General features: G+C 35.3%; 1 protein-coding gene across 1 annotated transcript in view; it reads left to right on the top strand.

Annotated features, from left to right (window-relative positions):
* APBB1IP (amyloid beta precursor protein binding family B member 1 interacting protein) overlaps positions 1–21,653 on the top strand; it is a 114,586-nt gene that overhangs the window by 50,910 nt on the left and 42,023 nt on the right. Inside the window, exons 5-7 of the mRNA XM_003771855.4 lie at positions 3,939–4,016; positions 7,629–7,788; positions 9,190–9,311. Of these exons, the coding sequence (XP_003771903.1) occupies positions 3,939–4,016; positions 7,629–7,788; positions 9,190–9,311 (360 nt within the window). The remainder of the gene's footprint in view (positions 1–3,938; positions 4,017–7,628; positions 7,789–9,189; positions 9,312–21,653) is intronic.

Genomic DNA, 21,653 nt, shown 5'->3' with positions numbered 1-21,653 from the left:
CATTACCTAGCTACCCATATTCAATAGAAAAAAAAAACTTAGATATACCCCTAAATGTCACTATATGACTTTTCAATGACATCTTCTGTTTCAGGACTTGTCATATCTTAGGAAATCCAAGACCACTGTTCTTATCTAATAGCATTTGAGCATCACATGTTTGGAAGGTTAGGACTTGCTATGATTTAGAATATCTCCAACATAAAAGGTAAAGAAAACTAAAGCATTTAGAATTTCAGAATCTTAGACCTGGCTGGTTGCATCTATGTTATCCTAAATAACAAGATAAAATTTGAAAAGTGCAATCAAAACTTTGGCATTTTCCAAAGCTTTGGATTATTTGACCTCGTTCTCACCTGTCTTCTCCAGGTTTTGTAGCATTGGTCATTCTTTCTCTTTCCTTCAACTTTACTCTTTTCTCTGTCTTTGTTTCCTTTTACCTGCAAACTTACTAAGGTGTCTCCAATTCAAAATCAGAAGACAAAACAAAAATTCTTTCCCTTCAACCCTGCCATTCCATCAAACTATTGGCATTTATAGCTAAATGTATAGTAATTATTGTAAAATTTTATTATGCAGAATATCTCTGAAATTCAGTGACTGAAAAATGCAAAATATATCCATTTTAAATACTATATACTTTGCACATTTTTCAATAAATACTTCTCATTCATTACTAATAATATCAAATTAGTAGTCCTAACAAATCACTGTGACACATTGATATTTTTGTTACAGTAGCAATAGTTTAATTTCTAGAAAAAATAATTTATACTTGTAATCTTCTGTATTCATCCCTCTGTAATGTAGCTTTCATTCTTTTCACCTCATTCACTGTTCAGATGCCCATTCTCCCGGCCTGCTGGTCAGCCTCAATAGAGCTGACTCCAAAGACTCCAAAGCTGACTCTAAGATCACCAGTGATCTCTGAAATGCCAAAGCAATGGCTTTCTCAACATTCTTTTTGACTTTTGCATAACACTTGACAATCTTTGCTGCTGCTTCTCTCTTCATACAGCTTCTCTTCTTAACCTGACTGGAAACTATTTTGGCTGTATTTTTCTTCTCTCCTTGTCACATTCTACCTTGTATTATTTTTATATATGTCACATTCACATATTAGATAGTAAATTTTCTTAAGACAAGGACTGTGTCCATTTTTATCTTACATATAACAAAACTTCAATTATTTTTGATGAACTTGGTATTAAATTGTATAGACAAAATGCCAAGGAAGCCTTACAACTGTAACCATAAATTACTATCATATAATCCTTTTAGATTATCATTACTGTATTCCTCAAAAGTAAAGTCCATCAGGACCTCTAATATTGAATCCCTGGGAATACAATTGTAAAAGTCCAAAAGCAAAAAAAAAAATGTGACTCATTAGCCAAATGCTGTACCATAGCCAAATACTGTAGTTAGAAATTTAAATTTATTAATCAAATACTATCAGTAGTATTTGTCAAAACAAAGATGAAAACTATATTTTGCTTTTAAAAGTACATAGTTAAGGCTTATAATTTCACAGTTTATGTTTCTTTTCAAATTTCTTTAAAACTTAATAAAATTTCTGGGATTCTATTGATGGGGATTGTTCATCCCTATTTTTTACTTTAAAATAAAGTTTTAGAGGGTGAGGCAAAAGTCACTAGGTTCCTATGCTGAAAATGATTAATATGTATTTATAAATGAAATATGTCCATGTAAATATAAATGTAAATATATCCATGAGTGTGTGTGATTTTTTGGCTATTTTCAGCATTTATTTTAATTTAACTATAAAACTATTGATATTTATGTTCAGGGACTTTCATGATAACATTCATCATCTGTTTTTAGGACTTTGATTTATCTTGTATAACATACTAATGGGTGTTTAGTGGAAATATGTTACTTCATCTTTCTTTTTATACTTTACTAAGTAAATCTTTACTGGTTATTTGTGATTTCTTTCATCTAGAACACATGGATAAAGACAAATTTCATAAACAATTAACTAACTGTATTTTCACAGTAGGAAGGCAATGATTTCAAGATGTGCTCTTTGCCTTGTATTTTCTGAAGCAATTATTTAGATACTTCCCACAGACAGAGTCAGATTTATGTACCTGGATAAGCTGTACCAATAGGAAAACTTGCTAGGAAACAGAACCATCTTTACAAAAGTCTTCTCAAGGACTGCAGTCATACACTCCTTTTATTTAAATTTTTGCTATATTCTTCACTTAAAGAAAAAGGAAGAAAACTGGAACAACAATAATCTCAATTTTTAAGAGCCCAATATCCACTCACCAGACAGAACTATAAAAAAAATCTATATTTTCAAAGAGAAAGTAACTTTTACCCTTCAAAAGAAGGAATATTGTATATGTGTGCACCATTGTATTTATAATTAGGAAGAAATTGCTCTGGCCTTTATCACAGAAAGTATACCATATGTTTAGATATGAGCACAGTAGTAATAGCATAAAATATTATCTCCATCTCATGAAAAAGTCATTGAGAAAGATAAAGACTTTTCCCTCTTTCTGACTGGGGTTAAGGAACAGAAGTATGGTTTGTGCATGAGGTCACCATCCTTGTATTCCCTTGAATCATTTTACAAATTCAACTCAATTTCTGTACTTTATTTGTCTGTTCTAAGGAAGTAGAATCATTGCCCATAAAGACAATCTATGTTGAATGAATAAACAAATAAATGAACGAATGAGAAAATGTAGACAGATAAAGAGCCTGGGCAAACAATGATGATGTGGTTCTTTTCAAGTGGAAACATCAGCAAAATCTATATAATTCTATAATGTTAGGGGATGATTAAATTAGGAAGGTAAATAACAACCTTACTTGTGCATCAGACATATTTGGAAATGAATGGTTGATATTTCAACAAATTTTCCAGAATCCAAACAATCAGAAAGTTCTAATGACCAAACCTATTTATATGCAAAGATATCAAATAAACAGTAACAATGGTATTAAGTCATTATAAACTCTACTCAGTGTCTATACTTTATTTATCTGCTGTAACAAAGTAGTATCATTGTGTATAGGGATGACCTGATAGTATTGCGAGATCCCAAAAATGCCCTCCAGATCTTTAAAAATTAAATTTCATATATTTTTAGGATTAAGTGTGTTTATTATTATGTTGTATTTTTTTTTGAAAATTGTTGACCACCAAGAGTGTATATAGCCATACTTAGCTAGCCAAGATATTGAATTAATCAAAATACTCCATTTTTCAATAATTCTGAATCAATAGAATTATCCCATTTGTGACCCTTATGAAATTCTTTTTATTTTGTTCTTTTCCCTAACAATTTCATGTTCAATGTAGGTTTTAAATAATATCCCTCCACCTAAACTAAATCTGTAGGACCTTACAATTCCTGTTCTCAAGATAAAAACATGAAGTAATTAATAGACATGTTAACCAGGAGATATTTTCCCATCTATACCCTACCTGCTCACTTGGGTTTATTTTCCTGTTTTGTTGTTATCTTCTCCATTTGCATTTTTGAAGGAACTGAGAGGTTTATTAGATTTAATTTTGCAAGCTGTTGTTAAAGTTCTCTTCACCTTTTCAGAGGACACTGGTCTTGGGATAGCCAATGAATAGATATATAGATTGGATGGAGGGATATTCCTAGAAATCTAGATTTGAAGTTGTATTATAAAAAAGAAATTTTGGAAGGGGAAACAAACAGGGCAGATTTTATTACCACATTAAATTTATTGTATAGTTTTATATGTAATTCTCATTTTTGTTTTTCAAATGCTGAAAATCTATTTATTGATGATGATTAAGTTTGTAATAATTTTTTTTAAAAGATATCACCATACTATGGCATTTTGTCAATACTTAGCAATGACTCCATGTATTTGTCAGTTTTATTTAAAAGTTTATATTGAGTATTTTACTGTTATTGTAGGAAGAAGAAGAAGCTCAGGCTAAAGCTGATAAAATCAAGCTTGCCTTGGAAAAACTGAAGGAGGCCAAAGTTAAAAAGGTAACATGATTACAAAGCCCTTTTATCAGTTTAATTATAATCCTGTTTCGTTAACTTTCATTTTTAAATTAATATTGTGAAATCACTTTCTAAAAGTTTCTTTTTACCATCAAATTTCCAGAGATAAATATAGGTTATTTGCATTTTGCCATCACCGGAAGCTGAGGGAGGGAGTATTTGCTTAGTAGTCATTTTGTTGAGGGGGGGAAGCTTGAAGTGATCTGGTCTTTACTAGTTATGATATATCAGTGTTTTCTCTCTCTAGATGAGTGACAAGAACTCTTAGAGTAGGGACTTATACTTTGAGTTCAAGTAGCACTTAAGATAAAGCTTGCATGTAGTAGCAGCAGTAGTAATGGTTGCAGTAGTGGTAGTGATGGTGGAGGAAGAGGAGGAAGAAGGGGACGAGGAGGAACAAGAGAAATAGGAAGAGGAGAAGGAGGAGGAGGAGGAGAGAAATAGTAGTAGTAGTAATAGTGGAGGTAATTGTAATGGTAGTATGATGGTAGTGGTGATGGTGGTTGTTACAAGAGTTATTATCCCCATTTATAGGTAAAGAAGCCATCTGTAGAGAATCCTTCAATTTAGAGCCTTCTTAAAAGAAGAAATAGATTTATTCCCAGCTCTATCACTCACTGAGTTATGAACTTAAGCAAGTCACAAATATTTGAGGGCCTCATTTTTTAAAAAATAAATCAGTTGGAACTCCAGAGTTCTAGGGCCTCCTCTAATTGCTTTTAGTTAGGATTCTCATGAGAGGTACACTGAACATTTGCCATTTAAAATAAAATCTAAAAGAAAGAAAGTGAATATTTTTAAAAACTTAAAATAATTCATTTCTTCTAAGCTACTGAATTATCTACCAATCAGCCAATCAATAAGCATAAACCTATTAAAGGGGATACAGGGACAAAAGAATGAAATAATTTCTATATTTTCTAGGAGTGTACATTCTTACAGGTGAGACAAGAAGCACAGACAAAATGTTCTAAAAGTCTTTGGGCCATTTTAAAGCAACTAAAGTTTAAAAGAGCACTAAGACTTTAGTGACACTATATATTTAAGTATATGAAGTACATGTGTGTGCATGTATGTGTGTGTAAGGACAATAAATACAGAGTAGTTAAATTCAGGGTAATTTCTGGGGAGGACAAGCATTCATTAGGGGAATGGCACTAGCATTGGGATCCGGAAAAGTTTTATGTATTAAGTGGTCCTCCAGCTGTGACATGAAGGTAAATATAATGATCTACAACTCTTTAAATGGAGGAAATGGGAAAAAAAGATGAAAGAAGGAAAGAAAACATATACAGAGTACAGGATGTACCAGCAAGAAGTATCCTAGCTTTCTATCTCAGCAGACACTTGGAGAATGGGGGAGAAGTGCCACAACTATTTCCTGCCCTAAAAGTGTGAGAATTTTGTGATTCAGCTTAGATAAATTAGTTTGAATCCTCCACCCCAAGCAGCTTTGGGGCAGCACAGGAGATGATCAGCTAAAGCCATCATTGAGAACTGACACCAGCCAGCAGCTAACATCCATTCAGGCTTTTCTGGGCAGATCAAAAAGCCAAGCTGTGTATTTATTCATATTTCAAGCACTTCAGATGTGGTTCTAAAACCAGGAGCTTGTCTGTGGTGCCGAATATTAAGAGAAAAGGAGAGTCGTGCCTAATCCAAAACACATTTTTTTAATAAAAAAAAGTCTACTGTGTCTGCAGTGCTTTGAATTCCCTCGGGTGTTCCTGAGGGAGGTTGACTGCTTATTTTGCATGAAGCTCGGGGTCCAAGGCTAGTCTGGACTTTTCAGAACCAGACTGCTGCTCTTTGACAATGATGACAGTTGCTGATTTCTCTTTCAGAGAGGAAAATGTATCTGTAAATATAGGTATAGAGATATTTGGAGCTTTGGGTTTGGAGCTGAAAGTAATTTTAGTAGCTATCTAGTCCAGCCTTTTTTTTTCTTTTTAACAAATGAGGAAACTGAAGAGAATTGTAGAGAAACTGAATGACATGTCCAAGATGGAAGAAGCAGTTAGTAGTAGAGCTGGAACTCAGAATCAGGTCCTTTGACTTCAAATAATGCCTTACCTTCCATATAATATAAATGACAGAAAATCATCAAAGTTGTTGAAAAATCATTGCCACAAATGAAGAGGTTATATGTTTTTTCATTCTTATGTTATTCTAATCTGCCATTTTTTTTGCCTTGATCTGAGATTTATTGGTTTTATAACAGCAAACAACAAAAATAGTAATAATAGCTAACATTTATATAGTGGCTACTATGTATTATCTTAGAATTATTGTATATAATTCTGATAATGACATTGGGACTTTTGGAGCGGAAGAAAGACAGAAAATCACCAGAGCAATAAGCTCTCTGGTGTTGCATTTTAGAGCATTGTGACACTGAACTGCCTGCACTCTACAGAATTGCTGTCATCTATGGCGTCAAAGTTAAGTCACCCTACACATAAGCATCTAGTATGTTGTATTTAAATTTATTTTTATTTATTTAAGAGGTAGGGACACTGATAGAACACTGACCCTGGACTTAGGAGGACTGAGGAGGACCTTAAATACATACTAGCTATGTCACTTTGGGCAAGCCATTTTGCTGTGGATACCTCATGGGGAGGGAAAGAGCATCTCTTAGAAATGTGAGTAGGAGGGGCAGCTAGGTGGTGCAGTGGATAGAGCACCAGCCCTGAAGTTAGGAGGACCTGAGTTCAAATATGGCCTCAGACACTTAACACTTCCTAGCTGTGTGATCCTGGGCAAGTCACTTAACCCCAGTTGCCTCAGCAAAAAAAGAAAAAAAAATGTGAGTAGTGGGTTATCCTGATAATCCTTAGCATGGGAGAGACTGAGACTGGTGGAACTTTTGAACCGAGGAGTTCTGAGACACAGCAGACTAAGTCAGTCAAAAGCCCATGCCATGTCTAGCACCAATATGGCCAGTTTTCCAGATAAATGAGGTTAACAGACTTCCTAAAGAGCAAGTCTGGCTCAGGTAAGAGATGGAATAATTTAAAGCTTCTATTTTTATCAACAATAAAATCAAACTCATGAGAAACCATTGCACATCTGACATGAGCAAAATGGGAAGACCCAGTCTCTTTCTTCCCCACCCCAAAAAAGAGGGCCTTTAAGAATTTCTGCCTTTATATCCTCATTATCTGGCACATAGTAGATGCTTAAAAATTGCTTGCAGATTGTTTAAATTCATTAATGCCCACGCATAATTTTAAAGGCTTTCCTTTTGTGTTCTAACAGTTCATAGGGGGGGAAAGGCTTATCTATTAAAGGATATAGAACAGGGTTCTTAATTTGGGGTCCATGAACTTATTTCTTTCTAAAAAAAATTTAGCTATACAACATTATTGGTTTCCTTTGTACTCATGTATTTCATTCTTTGTTTTTAAAACATCATTTTGAGGAGACCATAGACTTCACCACACTGCCAAAAGATTTAACAGCACAAAGGTTAACAAAAGGTATAGAAGGAATTGTAACTTTCATCCTGACTTTTTTTTGTCTCTCTAAATCAATGGACTAACCCCCACAATTTTCCAAAATTAACTAGCTCTTTAATGTCTCTATACTCAGCTTGTCGTCAAGGTATACATGAATGATAACAGCACAAAGTCGTTGATGGTGGATGAACGGCAGTCAGCACGAGATGTTTTAGACAACCTCTTTGAGAAAACCCACTTTGATTACAACCTGAATTGGTGCCTTTATGAAACATACCCAGAACTCCAAATCGGTAAGTTTTATAGCCATGAGTAGACTGAAAGTCTCGTTTATTTTGTATTTCTCTTGGTCTGGTATTAAACGAGATGGCTTACATCAAGGCTATCTTGAGTCTGCATCTGTCTTTCTTTTTTTCTTCTATCATATTTAATACCTACTCTTGAATTTCTTTGCTATGGAAAGCCCAGGATGGCAGCAGGTGGCCAGACCATAAGAATTATGAACATTTTTATTGTCATGGTTCCATTGCTCCCATTAGAGAGAAGTGGCAGGATGATACTTCTCATTCCATGCCCACTAAGCTGATCAGATTGTGGAGATGTCCTGAGCATCTGTCACCTCTTGCCTCTTTCCCAGGTTTACAGCCTTAAACTTTCACTTTACCGTAGGCCTACCTACATATTAGTCCTCGTCATCCCTTGGATGACAGTTGTATTAAAAGGGCAACTAAAAATTCCCTCTTGGCGAGTTTGCTCATCTGCCATTGGTACAATTAGAAAAAATAAAGGAATAGGTGGAAGAAATTAATCAGGGCAGGGAAAATGAGAAAGATATAAACAAGTACCTTGTCTACCTCTTCTCCATCATCTTTCCCCAATAAATCACCTCTTTTCCAGATTTCCCTATTTACAATGAGGTCATTTGTATAATTGATAAGAACACTGGACTTGGAATAAGGAAAAGCTGGGCTCAGATGCTAAATTAGGAAGTGCCACAGTCCAAAGTACATGATGATTAAACATTCTCACAACTATACAAATCACCCATCCAGCTTATCATGGAGAATATTACAAATTTTAAAATGTAATGCAGACTAAAAAGTTATTCCCTCAGTAAAATTTTATTGCAACCTGAGAATTGGAAAAGAACTCAGAGATGACCTAGCCCCACTCCTACCATAATCAGGAGTCTTGCCCATATCATTCACAAGTAGCAATATGGTGAGGGGAAACTCACCTCCCCAAGGCAGCTCATGCCATTTCAAGATCATTCTAATTGTTAGGAAGTTTTTTTCTCATGTTCAACTAAAATCATCCTTTCTATAACTGTTATCCAGTTGCTAAAACTCAACTTTCTCAAGCCAATAAAGAAAAAAAAGTCTCATTATTTCTTCATGTCATCTTCCTATGAGTAGGAGGAATACTGGAATTGAGGTCAAAAACTGAGTTTAAATACTGGCTCTGCTAAGTCTAACACTAGGTAAGCTCCCCTACCTTAGATTTCCTCAACAAGTAAGGGAGTTAAATCAGAAAACCTATGATAACTCTTTCAGTTTTAACAATCCATGTACCTATATGACACAAGAATTATAAATAAAACATGAACCATGGACTAAGTTCTCAATAAAATATATGTATTATTTGAGAGTCTCTAGGCAATGAGCCTAAAAAATGCATTTTTTTTATTTTGTCAGAGAGGATTTTTGAAGACCATGAAAATGTCGTTGAAATCTTATCAAACTGGACAAGAGATACTGAAAATAAGCTATTGTTTTTGGAGAAAGAAGAAAAATATGCTGTATTTAAAAATCCTCAGGTAAGGAAAATCCCATTTAAAGGATATAAAATGTTTTTCAAAATGGCGTCTATGTTTAAATTTTGTAACCATCTTTTGTAAGTACTTAGAAGGACTGCTTTGAAAAGAATCCATAAACACAACCCCTGACCACGTCAATATTTTGGCAATACTTCAGAAGACATCGAAAGTAGAGATTCCTCTCTGTTTTGGTCATTTAACCTTATGAATATATCTATTGTTTTTTCCTTCTCTCTTATTTTCATTTCTCTTTGACTCCATCAATCTCTTCCTTATGCATATTTGAGCCCACTGAGTTCTTCACAGTGATCTTTGAAAGATTGTGGTGAACAAGAGTGCCATTGGATCTGAGAAAGGCAAATGTTCCAATTAAAAAAAAAAAAAAGAAAGTCTCTAAATTGTAGATCAGTAAGCTTGATTTCCATTCTTGGCAAAACACTAAGAATTTATTAAAGGGTTGGTTCATGAATACTTTGAAAACTTCACCAGTCCAAATTATATTATACTAAATTATTTCCTTTTTTTGGCAAAGTAACCAGATAGGGGATGGTATAGCTATAAGATTTTGTTTTAAAAAAAAAAAAACACGTGATAAAATCCCATATCTTATCTTTGAGGACAAAATGCAGAAATATAATCTATTAGAATGAGTTTAAATTTGGACAAATAACTAAGAGTAATCATTAATGAGTCAGTATCAGTAAGGAATGAATTCTCTTATAAAGTATTCCAAGGATGTGTTCCTGATGTCTTTGTCTTTGAATGAAGCCATAGAATGTATGCTCATCAGATCTATGGGGGACATAAAATTGCAAGTCAGGATTCACAAAGATCTCTCAGACTAGAACAATGGCTCAAATTTAGAAAAATGAAATTTATTATCTCATTGCAGTGGATGTGATCTTAATGATCTGGGTATTCCCTCCAGTGACATGGTACCAATCCACACTTTCTTGTCCTGAGCAGATTTTGTCTTTGTCTTCCTGTAAATTCTCAACATCATGTGTCCATTCAGTGTCTTAGGGCCTTCTTTTAGATCTCATAAAAGCCAGTAAAATCCTTTGGCTGCAAATTGGTTGTTCCTCATCATGTAACCAACACATCTTTCCTCCTCAATCATGCATCTCTAGTGACATCTTTAATTTCACTTCTCCACAGTTCTTTTTTTGGTAGCACTTTGGGCCCTGTTTATATAAGTCCACTGTGGACCTCTGCATTTACTTTAGTCATCCTTAACGTTAGTTCTTCAGAAACTGAATGTGAACGAATGTTGTTCTTTAAAATATGGAGTTTTGTTTTAAGAAGAAGCCTGGAATCTTTAGAATCATTACATAATTTCCCAAAGGCAATATAGTTCATTTTCCTTTTCAATCCTGGATTAAGTTCAATGTGTATTAACATGTGCTTAGCACAGTACCTGACACATAACAGATGCTTAATAAATATTGATTGATTGGTGTCCAATATATATGAACCAACTAACTGGTTTTATGGATTGACTTTATAAATGCATATCGTAGTCTGGATATTGGGCATTCTGCATCCATTTGGATTCCCTGTGTGGACAGTTAGGCAAAATTTGATTAAATAATTATTTAGGGGAGATTCTGTAATGTTCTGGGCAAATGTCATCCCTGACCAAACATCTGGGAAAGCTCTAGATGAAATTTGATTCAGATACATGTAAAATTCTACATTTGGATTTTAAAAATCAGCTTCATTAATATAGGATGGGATTTTGTGTCTAGACAATAGTTGAGTTTTTGTGAACTGCGGGTTTATTGGGCATCAAAGGCTTATAAAGTGTTGGCAGAATCAAAAAAAAAAAAAACTCATGCTAAATCCTAGGCTGAATTAACAGAGATGCTATATGTAAAACAAATAAGATAGTATTTCTGCTGCACTGCCTTGGTAATAATACAGAAAATTGTATTTTGTTTTGGGAACGATATTTTTTTAAGTGGAATACTTCATTTAGTATTGGAACGTGTCCAGAACAGCTACCCAGAATGGCAAGCTGAATAAAAAAATATGCCATATTGGGATCTAATAAAGGGAACTGAGAAAGTTATTTGAGAAAAATGGCTTTTTGGAGGGGAGGGGAAACATGATAACAATCTTCAAGTATCTGAAGGGTTGTCATTAGGAAAAGTAATTAAAGAAGACAATACTCAGAACAGTGGATAAAAGTTGGAGATAGTCTTGATTCTATGTAATTGTAAGGAAAACTTTCCCAGTGTTTAAGGTATTGCAGGCTAGAAAGGGCTATCTTGAGAGGGAATTGATTCCCTTTTACTTGAAATCTTCATGGAGATGTCTCATGCCAACTTGTTGCAAAGGTAGTAAGAAGGGGTTCTTGGGCCACTAAAGATCGAACTAGATGGTATTTTGGGTTCTGCGATCCATTCTGCATTGATACTGATGGCACAAGACCCAGAACATTATAGAACCTCCTAAATGAGATCCATAATTGCTTAAATAACTTTTGCCTAAAACTTGCCCTGAGTGGACAGAAAACCCAAATGAATGTAGAATGCCTTTTGTATGTAGAATGCCATTTGTATAATATGCATTTATAAAGCCAACTCATAAAGCCAGTGGATCAGTACATAGAATATGAATATGGTTATTAATAAATTATTTCTATAAGATTGTTTCCTTAGCACATTAGATGTTTAACATTTGGGATAACTCTTAAGTCAAACCTGGAAATTATGTAATTGTTTTTTCTTTTTCTGAATCTGAATAGAATCTGAAAAGAATAATCCTTTCTATGTTATAGCCACAAAAAATTGGAATTAATTGAGAATTACAAGTATTTTTTCCACATAATCTTCTCTGTATTGAGTGGCATTAGGCCACATAATATATTTGTCAATTTATATTTGTGTTATATATCAAATAATAAAAGTCCACAAACTCCTATCTGTGGCATTGGGAAAGGCAATATGAATACCTTTTTTTAGAGATAACTTCTCTAATATTAAACCAGATTTTTTTCTTTCTAGAATTTATCAGATAGTACACTAATACTGCTTATTGCGTTCCAAAGCAACCAATCATCCTGTGTGCAAACTTTTAATGCCTTTAGTTTTTTCAGTTTCCCTTTTTTTTCAAGCCTTGGGAAAAAATGATCTATTGCTCTTCAGTGGCCTGCTTCTCCATGGATTTGTGCTTACCATTCTTATTGGTTTGTTGTACAAACTTCCTACTTTCCAGAAATTACCTTAATAGGCCTTTCACTCTATGGCACTTCAGTGATGACTCAAAGAATGACAAAGGGTCATGAGTCAGTGACTAAGTCTGAAACATCCTACCTCTAGGTAAGGGTAAAAGCCGATAAGATATTCACAAAAGCAGAATTGTAATTTCTAAATAGCTAACTCACTTATAATAATTTTATGAGGAGTCTACAAAGACTTGCTGGGGGTATAACAGGCAAACTCTCATCTGATTCTAAATTCACAGTAAAAAAAAAAAAATCAAAGCACCCAGAGAATAGTAATTATTTCCTAAGGGAGTTTGTGAAGCATGTGAAACCTGGAAATGTTTTTGTTGTATTTGGTCTAACTTTATCCTCCCTTAGGCATTTCATGCCAAACTTCAAAATCCAAATGCAAACCTTTCTGTAAAACATTCTGTACTTCATTAAGAGTGTTAATTTGTTTAATTGATACCATTTATGTAAAGTGATGACCAGAAAAGAATCTAACACAAGATTGTGAAACCGTTTCCATCCCACGGTTGGGACCACATCTGTGACCTCGAAGGTTTACTCTCCTGTCCGATTGCTTTGCATCACGTTGACAGCCCAGAAAGTACTTGAAGAGTTAGCTAGAAAGCAGGTGTTCTTCACAAAGAACCAGAAATAGTTAAGGGAAAGGACTTGGGATAGTGAAAACTTTATCTGAGAGCATTTCTATAAAAGGTGTCAGAATGTTATGTGCTTTTCTACTGTTAGTAAGGGTTGCACCAGCTTATCAGATTAAGAGGAATATGTGAGAGACTATTTCCAGGGCAGGTTCTCTTGACAAAGGCCCTTCCTTTGTTTATACATTAGAAGAACCTGCCAATTATAGGTATTATTAACAATAATACCTATAATCTCTCCATCTTTTACATGTCCCCTCCTTTCATTATCACTACCCCTAATCCTGAATGCACAATCTAATGCTAACTCTAACTGTAAACTGACTCTAACCCTAATTCTAATCCTAACACTAACCCCAATCCTAAATGTTCCCTCTAACCCTATATTAACTTAACTCTGGGCACTCATTAAAAAGTGTTCTTATAACGGCCAGAGCACTGGACCTGGGATCAGGAAGATGGGTTTTGAATCCTTTCTCAGACTCTTTTTCATTGTGTGTCCATCTTGTGACCTCAACCATGATATGACTCTAACTTCCTCTCAACATCTTTGATAATCTTTGCTTACTCCAGCTCATTTCTACTTCTCTCTTAAATTTCTTCACTAATTTTGTCCATTCTCCAACTTTCTACAAGTCTTTCCATTCACCTGTTAATCTAGAGCAGTGGTTGTGAACCTCAAATAGAAATGGATCACTGGGGGCTACATATTAACTTAGAAAATGACAAATTAACATTATCTTTCTTGTATTGTTTTTATTTATTTTTTAAACATTTCCAGTTACATTCTATTTCAGTTAGGGCTTCTGGGGAGCTTTTTAGCCAGTGAATTTGGCCCCTTTCTTCTAAAGGGAGAGTGAAGAGCATCTCCATAAGCACTAAAAAGCAGATATAATTATTTGTTTCCCATCATTCTTTCTTTGGCCTGAGAGAGTCCTATCGAGTAGAAAAGAACTCCTTAAAAAAGCAGGCTCTCCATAGTGCTGATTTCATATCTCTGTAGTTAATTCCCATACCCAATCTCCAAAGATTCCTTCATACCGATGCTTAAAATTAAAGAGTTACTTTTGGAGAAAGATAAAACAGACTTCTGGGCACTTATTCTCCTCTGCTTCTATCCCTCTCTCAGGTGTCTAACATGAAACAAAAAGTATAATCAAAATAACACCATTTCCCTTTGTAGCATCTTGGTATAAAGAATCTAGAGGAAAATCAGGGGCTTTAATGTTTATCTTGACTTTATTGGAGCACTTAGCTCAGAGCCTCATCTTTCAAAAGTGAAGAAGCCTGATCAAGTCCTTTATAAGTATCAGGGACTTCAGAAGCTTAAAAATAAACTTGGTCAAATGAGGCGGTATAGTGATGAGAGGTCAGGAGTCCTATAAACCCAGCTTACTGAAGGCATAGGAAATAGGAAGGAATGGATCATACATAGCAAGGGGAACCCAAAAGAGTTTGACTTTATCAATCTCAGTGAGATTTAGAGGGCTGGAGTTCTTGACTATAATATGCCTCTGAAAAGGTATTACTTCTCTGAATACATAAAAGAGTAATGGATACTAAGAAAAAAATAATCTCATGTGAGGAATCCAGGGACTACAGGGATTATTTTATTTGATTCTTACTTGCATGAAGATGGATTTTAAAGTCCCATCTTCTATTTTCCAATTCCTTCTAAAAACCTCTTTAACGTTGAGTTTTTTTTTTTTTTTTGGTTTTTTAATAATCCTTTGTCATAGCCTTTCCAGAGAACAAAATTATATTAAGCAAATTATTTTAGAACTGGAAATTTAACCAGGAAAACATTGTACACAGCAACAGAAAGATTGTGTGATAATCAACTGTGATAGATTTAGCTCTTCTTAGCAATTCAGTGATCCAAGGCAATTCCAATAAATTTTGGATAGAAAACGCCATCTGCACCCAGAGGAAAAAACCATGAAGACTGGATGCAGATCAAAGCATACTATTTTCACCTTTTTTTCCTTTCTCATGGTTTTTCCCTTTTGTTCTGATTTTTCTTTCCCAACATGATTCATATGGAAATATGTTAAAAATGAACATAAATGTCTAACCTATATCAGATTGCTTGCTAGCATGGGAAAGGGGAAGGTAAAGGAGAGAGGGAGGGAGGGAAAAAAACATTTAGAATTAAAAATCTTTCAAAAATAAAAGTTGAAAACCATGTTTACATTTAATTGGAAAAATAATATACTATTAAAATAAAATTTTAATGAAAAATAAAAGAAATGGAAGTTTGAGAGAAAATGAAACCATTCCTCATGCATTTCTGACAATTTCCATATGTAGATTTTTTTTCCTTTTGTGATGAGTTGGTAGATTCCCTGCCCATCTCTGACACGTCCCCCATCTGACTCATTTCCAGTATTTCAGGGGAATTTTTCTATTTCCTTGGCTTGTGATTACTTTGATATAAGGAACAAGTTCTTCCTCTACCAATACCAACTGGTAACTGTCCTAGAGCTCTATAATACTGAAGCCAATAGGGTAGTTGTGACATAACCTGTATAAGTCAAAGATGAGACTGGAGCCCAACCTTCTCAATCCATCATATCATCCTGCCTCTCCTTGGGTACTTATAAGGGAAAAAATAGCTTATTTCTGTTCACACATTCATAAGATGACCTCATCCCTAAAAATTTTCCTTAGACTAAGGGATTCCCCCATTTGCAAATGAAGAAGCTCTAAGAGAGAATTATAAGCAATGATGCAAGTTCATCATAAAGGACTGAAAACTCTTAAAGTCTTAGGCCTAAAAAAGTATTTTCATCTCAGTTTAGCAAAAGCCTATTTGATGTATATTAGAAGGACCACAAGGTTATATATTTAGAACCAGGAGGAACCCTAAAGGTCATGTGGTCCAACAGCTCCCCTCATTTTACAAATAAAGAAATGGAAGCCCAGAAGAGTTCACTTTCCCAAGATCACAGAATGACTTCAGATTCATGATTTCTCCACTGTACCAGCATATAAGAACTTTTTTGTAGGTATACACATCTATGTACATACATATAAATACATTTAAATATAAAGATGTATGCATCTGTCTATGTACACAAATGTGTATATTTCACAAAAACAAGAGAAAATAAGTTTCTCTCTTAAATTTTGAAGTCTAGGAACAGAAGAAAAGTGCTAATGTGAACATTTTATAAATGTGATGGTATTGGTGGAGCATTTAATGCTTTTCCTGTGTCAGGTACTGAGCTATGTGCCAAGGATATACAGACAGAAAACTCAAGGAGCTTAAAGTCCTTCTTTTGAAAGAAAATATCATGCTCACAAATAAGTAAATAAAAACACATCTCACTTGTAAGTCAATAAAATTTCAGAGAGCTAGAGTCATTTCATATCATAAAGTAAGAAATATTTACTTATGAGCCTTTTTTCTCATTGATATCAGAAATGATTAATCGGTTTTATCTGGCTCCACCATGTGGTTCTTTTGGTCACTAAAGCTGAAGTACCTCATACTTGTGTAATTTTTTTTATATAATTTAGATAGAACCAGACCATCATGGCTTTGTAATTTTTAAGACAATTACAAGTTACAATAGTAAGGAAGAATGGGATTCTTATTTGGGAAGGTAGGGCAGGAATGGAAATACAAATTATCTAAATTAGCATCGTTGGCAGTCTGCTTTTAGCATGTCTTATACTTTATTGTGTTCAAATCCAAAAGAATTATCTCAGCTGTGAGGTAAATTCAAATCTCCATCCCCACATGCATACACAATCCCTTTGGAAATAAATACCAAGGCTGCAAGTATTTATTTAAGAAAGCAAACCAGATAAATTTTAGTCTATAAATTTCCCCCCCAACTTCCCTTGCAAGTGTACCTTTTATCTTTCAGCATAGATATTACCCCGTTGAGTGACTTTTGGGGTGATGATTATCATTCCATTTGATGTACCCTGATCAATGTTTAGAGATAGTCTTGTGACTGAGAGTCAACCTCCCTATAATGTAATAAAGATAAGCAGTTCCATTTTCCCTGTCATTTGAAAAACAAGTTTAGGACCCAGACCTGAGGAGAATAATAAATGTTTCTGTAGTTACTTTAACCTTTATAAAATACACCGAGCGGTGATTGTAATCAGTGATGAGCAGAACCTATAGGAAGTGAATAGAAATGAATCATCATTAAGGGACCATCTGGGGTCCTTCACAAAAACATTGTAAAAATAGGGATTTCAGGTATTATCATCCCTGTTTTATGGATCAGGAAGAAGCTTTGCTCCTGTTGCTCGTAGTCATACAATTGATAACTCCCTAAGGTAGGGTGTAAATCCAGGTCTTCTGATGTCAATCCTGGCTCTATAATAAGTTTCCTTATTCTACTCTCCCTTTACATGATATTTCATCTCCCCTCTCTTTATATTTGCCTTAGCTGTGTAATCTACTTACCTAGAAATCTCTTCTATCTTGCTTCTACCTCTTGGAACCTTTATCAGCTCAAAATAGCTGTTATTCCGCTATTCAAGGTTCAGTGCAAGAGCCCTTTTCTGGTACCCCAAGTATCTCTTTCATCCCCTCTCCTCCATCATTGTATTGTGGGGGGGGGGTGAGTGTCCCCAGTGCCTACCATAATGTCTGACACATGATCTATTGATTAAGCATCTATTGATGCTTAATAACTGTTTGTTCATTGACTGGTTCTCTTGATCAAAGGCATCATAACTGAGAATGGTCGGCAAAGACTATCTAATGCAGGAATTACCCACTAGTCGTGGTGGAAGGAGATGGAGGCAAGTGTTTTAGAGTGTCAGGGTGGAATTGAAAGTGGTGATCACAGCACCAGTGGGAGGAGGGCGAGAAGCTGGGATCTCAGCAAAGCAAAGTGGAATTCAGAATTAGACACTTTAGCAGGACCGTGCGGCTGGTTCTGGGGGAGTGGGAGGGCGAGCAATGTGACAAGAGGATATTGTGGTCTGCTGAGGGAAGCCGAGTGAGAAAACTTGCTGAGAAATGTCGGGTTGCAGATGGGGGCCAGCATGTAGCCTTGCCTGGAGGTGACAGGTTCAGAATGACTCTCTTTGCTGATGGCAACAAGGGGAGAGAAGGAAGGGAAAGTGGAAATGTCATATTCCGCTCCAAAGAAATTGTGAGAGCCTCTAGTGGAGAAAAATAAATACAGACGTATATTGTATTTAACATATACTTTAACATATTTAACATGTATTGGTCTACCTGCCATCTGGGGAAGGGGGTGGGGGCAAGGAAGGGAAATATTGGAACAAAAGTTTTGCAGTTGTCAATGCTGAAAAATTACCCATGCATGTATCTGGTAAATAAAAAGCTATAATAAAGAAGAAAAAAAGAAAAATAAATATAGTGAAATCCCTTGTAAAATATGGCTGGAATTGAAGGTATTCACTTATAGAGAGGTCAAATCATGTCCCTAGAAAGAGAACTACATAACGTTAAAAATCCAGCGTAACATATGAAGTCTGTCAGATAGTTTGTTAGTTCTGTACCCCAAAATAGCAGTCTAATTATTCAACTGCATGGAATTTGAAGAGGAAAACCCAAAAATAAATAGTTGCTATTTATAATTAGGACTGGGGACTGAAAAAAGGAAGACAAATTTATAATATATTATGTATTTATAATTTAAATTTTATTTAAATATATTAAAATTAAATATAGGCAAAAAATTTAATATAACTTAAAATATAATATATATTATATATCTACTGATATATAGTTACTTTTCAGAATTGTTGTTTTCTAGAGGGCTTTACATGCACTATCTCAATGAAACCAAACAACAACCTTGTAAAGTAAGTACAAGTATCATCTCCATCTTACAAACAAGGAAACTGAGGCTCTGAGAATTATTTATAAGTAACTTACCTAAAGTCACACAGGCCTTAAGTAGCTAAATTGGGATTTGAATCCAGGTTATCTAGTGCTGAATTCAGCACTTTTTTTGGGGGGAGAGGGAAAATCTGTTAATTCATTTGTGTTTAGCCTGTAAAATATCAAGAATTTTGTGAAGGGTTTTACTTTTCATTTTGCATATTTATTTTTGATTGATGGTTATTAAATTTGTATTAAAAATTTTTTAAATAGATAGGGAAAGGATAAGCCTTGGGAGGTTAGTAGATGACTCTAGCTGGACCCGTGCAAACTCCATCCAGATGAGCACAGGCATTCTCTTCTCCTCTAGGCTATTACTATTTGGATTTTTCTTTCCCTCCTTCAGACTTTTCCTTTACATTTTTATTTGTATAGTCCTTTTTTTTACGTATATGGTAGATGATAGATTTCTATGGTGTATTTTGCCACCTTCTTACTTTGTATAGCATTATTTCTGTGGTCAAAGGATGATAGATTTAGTAATTATTTGATAGTGAGGGACGCTGTTGAAATTTAAACCTGAGTCCAAACTGTGTGCTTATTTCCCAGATGTAAATGGAATTTTCCCACTGCTTTTACCTTCCTTGCCCTTCAGCCAAGTTCCTGATTCTTTCTTAGCCCAAGGAAGTTCAAAGCAGATTCTATAGTGATAGGACTGATGGAGAGTGGAGAAAGGAAAAGGAGGATAGCAGAGTAATTTCCCATGATTACTCCTTTCTCCCCACCCCACAGCATCCTTCTTCTTCTACTACTGCCCCCCATATTTCCCTTCTCTTTCTCTGATTTCCTCCCCCTTTACTCTCTGTCCTATCCCCTGTCTTGCTCCTCTCTCCAGAGCAGGACTTCTTAACTGAGGTTCCAGAGGGTCTGTGACTTTGGACAGGAACATTTTTTACATTTTAATTTTTATTATTATTTTTTTATTTATTATATTTTATTATGACTGAAACTCAACATTGCTTTGAATGATTTAAAAACATTATTGTGAGCAGAGGTCCAAAAAAGTTTGAAAAATCCTTGCTCCAAAGATTCTCAACTCCTGGATAAAATGTCAGTGGTGGTAAACACTGAATAAATTTTCCTCAGAAAGGTAAATGAATCATACTTTGATCTTTTGGGTACTCAAAGATCATTCAGGATCCCCTAAATTGGCCTTTTTATTCTGAGTGAGATCAAAGTTCATTCATCCTCCTTTATTCACCTACATGGCATGGGTAAAAAGTCACTTGGTTTGAACACAGAAAGAACCCATTGTGAATTCAGCATCAGACATTTACTGTCTTTTTCATCCTAATTTCCTCACCTGTAAAACAGAAATGGGAATAGGACCTATCTCATGGGGTGTCTGGGTGACTGGCTGAAATAGTGGGTAGAGTGCCAGACCTGGAATCAGGAAGACCTGCATTCAAAAGTGACCTTCTGGCTGTGTGATCCTTCTGTTTGCCTCAGTTTCTTCATCTGTAAAATGAGAAGGAAATGGCAAATCCTTCCAGTATCTCTTCCAAGAAAACCCCATGAAGAGTCAGACAGGACAGAAACCACTGAACAAAACAAGAAACACGGGATTGTTGTGAGGCTGAAAGGGGATTACCTAGCTAAAGTGCTTTGAAAACCTTGCAGTGTTTTAAGGATGCCGGCTGTTAGTTGTTTATTAAACACCTACTGGGAGCAGAGCTCTGTGGTAATCACTGTGGAGACAAACACTTAGATAAGACACAGTCACTGACTCCATGGGTCTTGTGGAAATAGAGCACAAACACTGATAATCCTGTTACATAATATGAAATGATAAGTGCATTAGAGAGTTGCAAAAAAAAAAAAAAAATGCTGTGTAATGTTCAAGGGAGAAGAAGGTTTCTCCAGTCAAGGGGATCCAGCCAGAATGCAACAAATGGAGGAAGAAAAGCAGATGTTCCAAGCACAGAAATGGGGGGCAAAGGAGGGAAGAATGTTGTTTTTTTTTATGCTTAAAAATCCTCAGAAAATTTCAAAAAGGCTGTGATTCTGCTTCAGGGACAGGGAGAGAAAAGCTGTGAAAGAAGTCTGGGAGATAAACCTCTGTTGGAAGAAGCAGGTGGAGATGATGGGAAAGGACCCAGAAGTTCTCCAAAGTAAAAATCAACTTGTTCCCCTCCTGGTTCTTTTTTCCCCAAATCATAGGAACAAAGTCCAGCCCCCACACCCTGGCACATGAGGGGAGATGGTGAGGAACGTGTTCTTGGCATCCCCTCCTAGAATTATGAGCATCTTTTCCCATACTTGCACAGTTAATTACTTGTTACTTGCACAGTGGTTAGGTTCTATAATACAATACAATACATCAAGTATTTTACAGACTAAATTCACTTTTGTGAGCTTCTCTGGGAGTATAAGCATTGTTTATATGGAGAAACAACAGCTGACTTGAAAATGATTAACAAACAGCCCTTCTTAAACTGGGATCTCCTGGACTTGCATCAGCATGAGAGACCAAGGGATACATTGCACCTCCACTTAGCTCTCCTAGGAAGTGGGAAGAGGTAGAAAAATTCCTTTAAGAGAAAGCAAGAGGGAAAAAAATGGAATTTTTTGGATGGGATGGAAGGGAT

The sequence above is a fragment of the Sarcophilus harrisii genome, chromosome 5, assembly GCF_902635505.1.
Source record: "Sarcophilus harrisii chromosome 5, mSarHar1.11, whole genome shotgun sequence".
Lineage (NCBI taxonomy): Eukaryota > Metazoa > Chordata > Mammalia > Dasyuromorphia > Dasyuridae > Sarcophilus > Sarcophilus harrisii.
This window is presented reverse-complemented; position numbering and strand designations above follow the sequence as displayed.